Source organism: Lucilia sericata, unplaced genomic scaffold, assembly GCF_015586225.1.
Source record: "Lucilia sericata isolate MDLA Ls3-8-SP2 unplaced genomic scaffold, ASM1558622v1 Contig000561F_arrow, whole genome shotgun sequence".
Lineage (NCBI taxonomy): Eukaryota > Metazoa > Arthropoda > Insecta > Diptera > Calliphoridae > Lucilia > Lucilia sericata.
Window position 1 is genome coordinate 282,501 of NW_023994571.1, and position 6,019 is coordinate 288,519.

At 26.0% G+C, this 6,019-nt stretch overlaps 1 protein-coding gene across 2 annotated transcripts; it reads right to left on the reverse strand.

Moving 5' to 3' along the window:
* Window positions 1-815: 815 nt before the first annotated feature.
* On the reverse strand, window positions 816-5,061 carry LOC119606239 (geranylgeranyl pyrophosphate synthase). Of its 2 annotated transcripts, none has more exons than XM_037959660.1 (7): window positions 4,847-5,061; window positions 4,617-4,771; window positions 2,070-2,178; window positions 1,742-2,002; window positions 1,586-1,688; window positions 1,401-1,528; window positions 816-1,337 (listed from the first exon to the last, which is right to left on the reverse strand). In XM_037959660.1, exons 1-7 carry the CDS (start codon window positions 4,910-4,912, stop codon window positions 1,236-1,238), a joined length of 924 nt encoding a protein of 307 aa, XP_037815588.1. In that variant the 5' UTR covers window positions 4,913-5,061; the 3' UTR covers window positions 816-1,235. The 2 variants fall into 2 exon arrangements, with proteins under 2 accessions (XP_037815588.1, XP_037815587.1); XM_037959659.1 differs by having other exon boundaries at window positions 2,070-2,214.
* Window positions 5,062-6,019: the final 958 nt, after the last annotated feature.

Genomic DNA, 6,019 nt, shown 5'->3' on the forward strand with positions numbered 1-6,019 from the left:
GATAGATAGATAGATAGATAGATAGATAGATAGATAGATAGATAGATAGATAGATAGATAGATAGATAGATAGATAGATAGATAGATAGATAGATAGATAGATAGATAGATAGATAGATAGATAGATAGATAGATAGATAGATAGATAGATAGAATTTAAGTTTGAGTTTCGAGCTACAGGATTTGGGTATAGTAATTTCAAATTTTCTTGAATATTCAACGTATTTTACTTCTTTTAAAATGGTTGGTCTTCTAAACAAAACGAATTTATATACATTATTATCAACTACAAAGGTTCTGACAATATAATTGAAAAAACAAACTCAACTGAAAGAAATGTACTAGTTTTTTATATTGTATTTTCTAATTATTCTTCGCTTGCCAATGTTCTTTTACTTCCAAAAAAAATTCATGTCACAACATTTGAAAATTAAAAAAAGATACAAATAGTCTTGCATTACAAATTGTTTAAAACAAGTAACACTTTTTAGTTGCAAACAGGTAGTCAGAAAAACCTTAAATCAAACTGTTAATAAAAAAAAAACACCTAAAAAATTAAAACACCAAAAGTTATATTTTATTTAGCACATTCATTCATTTCTTTATATGTATTTAAAATACATACTCGTACAAACATTTAAGTAGTAGTAATAGAGTAGTATATGTATTTACATGTAAGGATATTTAAAAAATAAACATGTTGTTGTTGTTGGTATTTTTTAAATAGTTATAAATTGTATGTTTGCGTAATGGACAAATGCAGTCAGTATAAAATATAATAAGTACATAGTATATATGCCTAAAATGTGTGTGTGTTTTTTAATTTAATTAAGCTATTTAATTTTATTTTTCGTGAGGTGGTGGTGTTTACATTATTGCAGCATATTGTGTGTTTTTTGTTTAAAATAGTGTTTCTTTTTTCTTTAGTTTTCTTTTAAAGAACAGTTTAATATAAAGGAGATTCAGAAACTTCTTTGTTTTCCTTTTCAATTGAATACTACTAATACAAATTATAAGTTTTGCATATAAATACGATATTATGTATAAACAAATTGAATTAATTAATAATAAATACATTAAATACAAAATTAATAACAAAGTTTGAAATAGTATTAAAGCTGTTGTGGAGGCTTTAAAGAGCTTAAAATCTAATTAAGTTGCAGCAAAAAAGGTGAACTAGTTGTTGTTGTTATGAATTAACATGTTTAACATTCCCTTCTTTGCCTCTTTGGTTGTTAATTGCAATGATTGTTGGTTTGTTCATTATCCGCTAAACGCCAGGTTAAGAGTTTATTTAGTAAAATATCCATATAAGGATTGCCACCCAAACGATTAACCTGATTGAAAGTAAATAAATGTATTAGAAGGCGAAAATGTCTAATTTTATTTAACAATATTACCTCTGCTCTGGCTTCTTTATCTAAGGATTCTAAAACTTCACGTGTATATTGAAAACTTCCTAATTTTTCTAACAAACTTATACAATATTTTTTTACTTCGACATCACGAGGTCTTTGTCTCAAAATATCTATAAAATAAGAAAATGTTAATTAAAAAAACAATACTTTATTCATTAAAAACTTACGTAAAACTTGTTTATCATGTGTTTGAGTGCGTACCGCATGTATAACGGGAAAACCAAATTTTCCTTCTGTCAAATCTTCTGCAAAACTTTTATTTTCCGAATACTGTTCAAAAGAAATTGTTAAAATTTATTTATTCCAACTTTTTAAATACTCACTTCTTTTAAACTAAGATTACAATAATCATCACGTATTTGAAAGTATAAACCCAAAATGGCGGTTAATTTCGAAAAATCTTCTTTATTTTCACTAAACAATTGCATTAGACGTATGGCCAACATGAATAGACCACCCGTTTTACGTACGGTCATCAGTTTGTATTCAGTTTCCGAGGGGCAAGTAAAACTATCACGCCAATATATCTCCATACCCTGGCCACGATGTAATTCTAGCAATTGTTCGGTATAAACTTTGGTAGCCTTTTTGTTAAGATAGATTATGATTGAATTAAATAGTAAACATTTTCTAAATTTTCTTATAACCTACATCTGGATGTCCCAATTGTTGTACTTTTTCCAAGGCCAAAAATAAAACATAATTTGCTGCATTTATTGTGCTAGCCACACCGTATATTGAATGAGCCACTGGTACACCTCTGCGAAGTATTGAATTGTCTTCAATATCATCAATGCTGTAAATATTAGTGTTAGTAAACAACAACATTAATGTGATTCCAAAGTTATCACAAAGGAGTTTCATGTGCAAAATAATTCTCATAAAAACTAAACTTTTTAAATAAAAAATGGTGCAAAAATTAGTGAATACAAAATTAAAAATTCAATAAAAAAAACATGTTTCTATGGATCCAGTATGAACAGAGTTTTTAGTGAAATATCTGATTATTAATTTAAAATGTTGTTTCGCTTTGTGTGAAACATAAAGAATGGGATTCATATATTTTAATTTTTTTAAATGCAATTTTTACTTTTTTTAACAAAACTTTATTTTTTTATAAATTATGGAATTTTGAATGAAAATTTTAATTTATAATGTAAGTGGAACAAACTCAATAATTGACGTTTAAGATGGATAGATAGATAGATAGATAGATAGATAGATAGATAGATAGATAGATAGATTGATAGATAGATAGATAGATAGATAGATAGATAGATAGATAGATAGATAGATAGATAGATAGATAGATAGATAGATAGATAGATAGATAGATAGATAGATAGATAGATAGATAGATAGATAGATAGATAGATAGATAGATAGATAGATAGATAGATAGATAGATAGACAGATAGATAGATAGATAGATAGATAGATAGATAGATAGATAGATAGATAGATAGATAGATAGATATATAGATAGATAGATAGATAGATAGATAGATAGATAGATAGATAGATAGATAGATAGATAGATAGAATAGATAGATAGATAGATAGATAGATAGATAGATAGATAGATAGATAGATAGGTAGATAAATAGATAGGTAAATAGATAGATAGGTAAATAGATAGATAGATAGATAGATAGATAGATAGATAGATAGATAGATAGATAGATAGATAGATAGATAGATAGATAGATAGATAGATAGATAGATAGATAGATAGATAGATAGATAGATAGATAGATAGATTGACAGATAGACAGATGGAAAGATAGATGGATAGATAGATAGATAGATAGATAGATAGATAGATAGATAGATAGATAGATAGATAGATAGATATATAGATAGATAGATAGATAGATAGATAGATAGATAGATAGATAGATAGATAGATAGATAGATAGATAGATAGATAGATAGATAGATAGATAGACAGATAGATAGATAGATAGATAGATAGATAGATAGATAGATAGATAGATAGATAGATAGATAGATAGATAGATAGATAGATAGATAGATAGATAGATAGAAAGATAGATAGATAGATAGATAGATAGATAGATAGATAGATAGATAGATAGATAGATAGATAGATAGATAGATAGATAGATAGAAAGATAGATAGATAGATAGATAGATAGATAGATACATAGATAAATTTTAAAGACAAATTTAACCAATTAAATTCTCCCATTTTCTGTTTCCGTATTTTATTATTTTGACTCTTTTTATATGCTTAAGAAAATTACAATAGAATTATATCGTTTTAGAACAATTCTTTATAGGTTTTTAAAATTCCATCATAGTCTCATTTACATATACAAATGTATATCTAAATGCAAAACCATTCTTCTCGTTATCGAACAAACAAAAAATGTAAAATTTCGTAATAAGAACAATTGAAATTGTATGAAATTTGCTTGGATATGAACGTGCTTTAATTTTAGTTAGAAAAAATATCTAATTGTTTGTTTACTTTACAGTAAATTATTTTTCTTTCATTCTTGCATAAACAAACATGTACCAACAGTACAGTTGGCAAAGATAGCAGCAAATGTGATGAACCGTAAACACGCATACTTCATTAGATTCTCGTTTTACATTAAAAGCTACTTTCCATAAACAATTCTTTTCTATAGAATTAAGTTTTGATCCACATAAATATTTGTATTATGAATTTTTTTTCTTCATGCAAAATTAAAACGTTTCCTTGAACACCCCATTAATATTCTTAAACAAGCAATAAAAATAATATAAACAAATAGTTCTCAAAAAATGTTCTAACTTTAGATCTATTCTTCAGCACAATTGAAAGTGCAAATGTACCCTAATCTCCTCCCTATCGGGTAAAACACTTATTTACGTACAATATGTATAATAATAATTAATTATTGTGTTAAGAATATTTAAATAATTGTGTACATATCGATTTTGAAATTCTAAAGAAATTTAAATATATAAACCGATGATTCATTCTTTCTCAATTAAATTGTTCGCAAATTAAATAAACATAAATTGAAAACATTTCAATGATGTTCAATTAATGTCGTTGGCCATCGTCTGCCTATCTTTTTGAGGCACAGCAAATCTATTCAAAAGTAACTTAAGCCACATACACACATACTATACTACAAACAAACATACAAAAACATGCTCTTCAATTGAACAATTATAACTTACAGTAAACTGGAGTTGTGCAGCATTTGTACAATTTCTCCTATTAACTGAAGCTTTTCATCGGGTATGTGTAGCCAATAGTTGAAGGCCAACGAGAGTTGAGAACGAAATTGTTTGCCAGGAATTTGTTGTATATAGGCAAATGGTTGGAGTAATATCTAGATTAGCAAATAAGATAAAAACAAATTTTCAGATTAGTAAAAAGCTAAAAAGTATATTTATTATCCATTTACTTCATCTTGTTCTTTTTGGGTCGATTGATCCCTGGTCATTTCCAAAATGCTGCTAAACTCATCCATTGTGGTATTTGATTTATTTAAAGTAAACTTTATATTTTAATAGAATATTTTTAACTAAAAGCAAAAGTTATTTAAACTTTGTTGTTGCTGTCGTTCTGTTTGCAATCTATGTCTGTCTGCTTTAAAATTTGATTACAAATAAAAAGCAAATCAAAAAAATATATTCTACGTATGACATTTGCAAGGCGATAAGAGTTGCCAGAAAATTGTTTTCATCAGTTCCCCATCTCCGAACTATAAATGTCAGTTAAGTAAGCAAAGTATTTTAAAAAATTAAACTTCTCAATATTATTTATTTGCAACAGTATTTTCGTTTTAATAATAAAATTAAAAGCTATACATAGAGAATAACTAATAGATAATAAAATTGTTTCTTTATATAGAGCAAATGTTAGACTTGTTATTTGGAAAATAATCACGTTCATTACAAATTTTTCACGTTATTAATTAATAATTGCTGGTATTCTATTAAAAAATATATAAACATATCGAGGGACTATATTCAATAGTCTCTATCTAAAATAATACAAGTTTTCAGGAGAGCAAAAAAACTGTTTATTTCGCTAGTTCGTGAAGATTTTTTAATTTTTTCTTTTACAATATATTTTTACGACCATATTCTAAACCATTATATAAAAAGAATTTTAATTTTTGCATTATTTACAAAATTATTCACAAATTTATATCAGATAGAGCTTATTTTTCTACGAAAATGTTCATTCAACCAACAAGATAGAGAGTTTTCATGGAAACATAAAATTTTTATTTGAATTAAAAATCAATAAATATTATATTTTATACAATTTAATGGAGGAAAAGAAACCAAATTGTTGAAAAAGCAACAGATTATAATGTTTTGGTCCAAAATCAATGTTATATGGTTAAACATGACAATAAAATTGATTTAATTAGTATCATAATGAGCGATATCTCAAAAACTATTAGACCGATTTTAAATATTTTGACGGATTTGTGTTTAACATGTCCAAATTATTAAGAAGACTTGTTTTGCAACAGAAAATTATCCAAAGGGATCGAGTTTGAAGCAATTTTTGGATAAGATAGAGAGTTTTGCATTCAGAATTTTTCCTTTTTAAGATAGAGAAA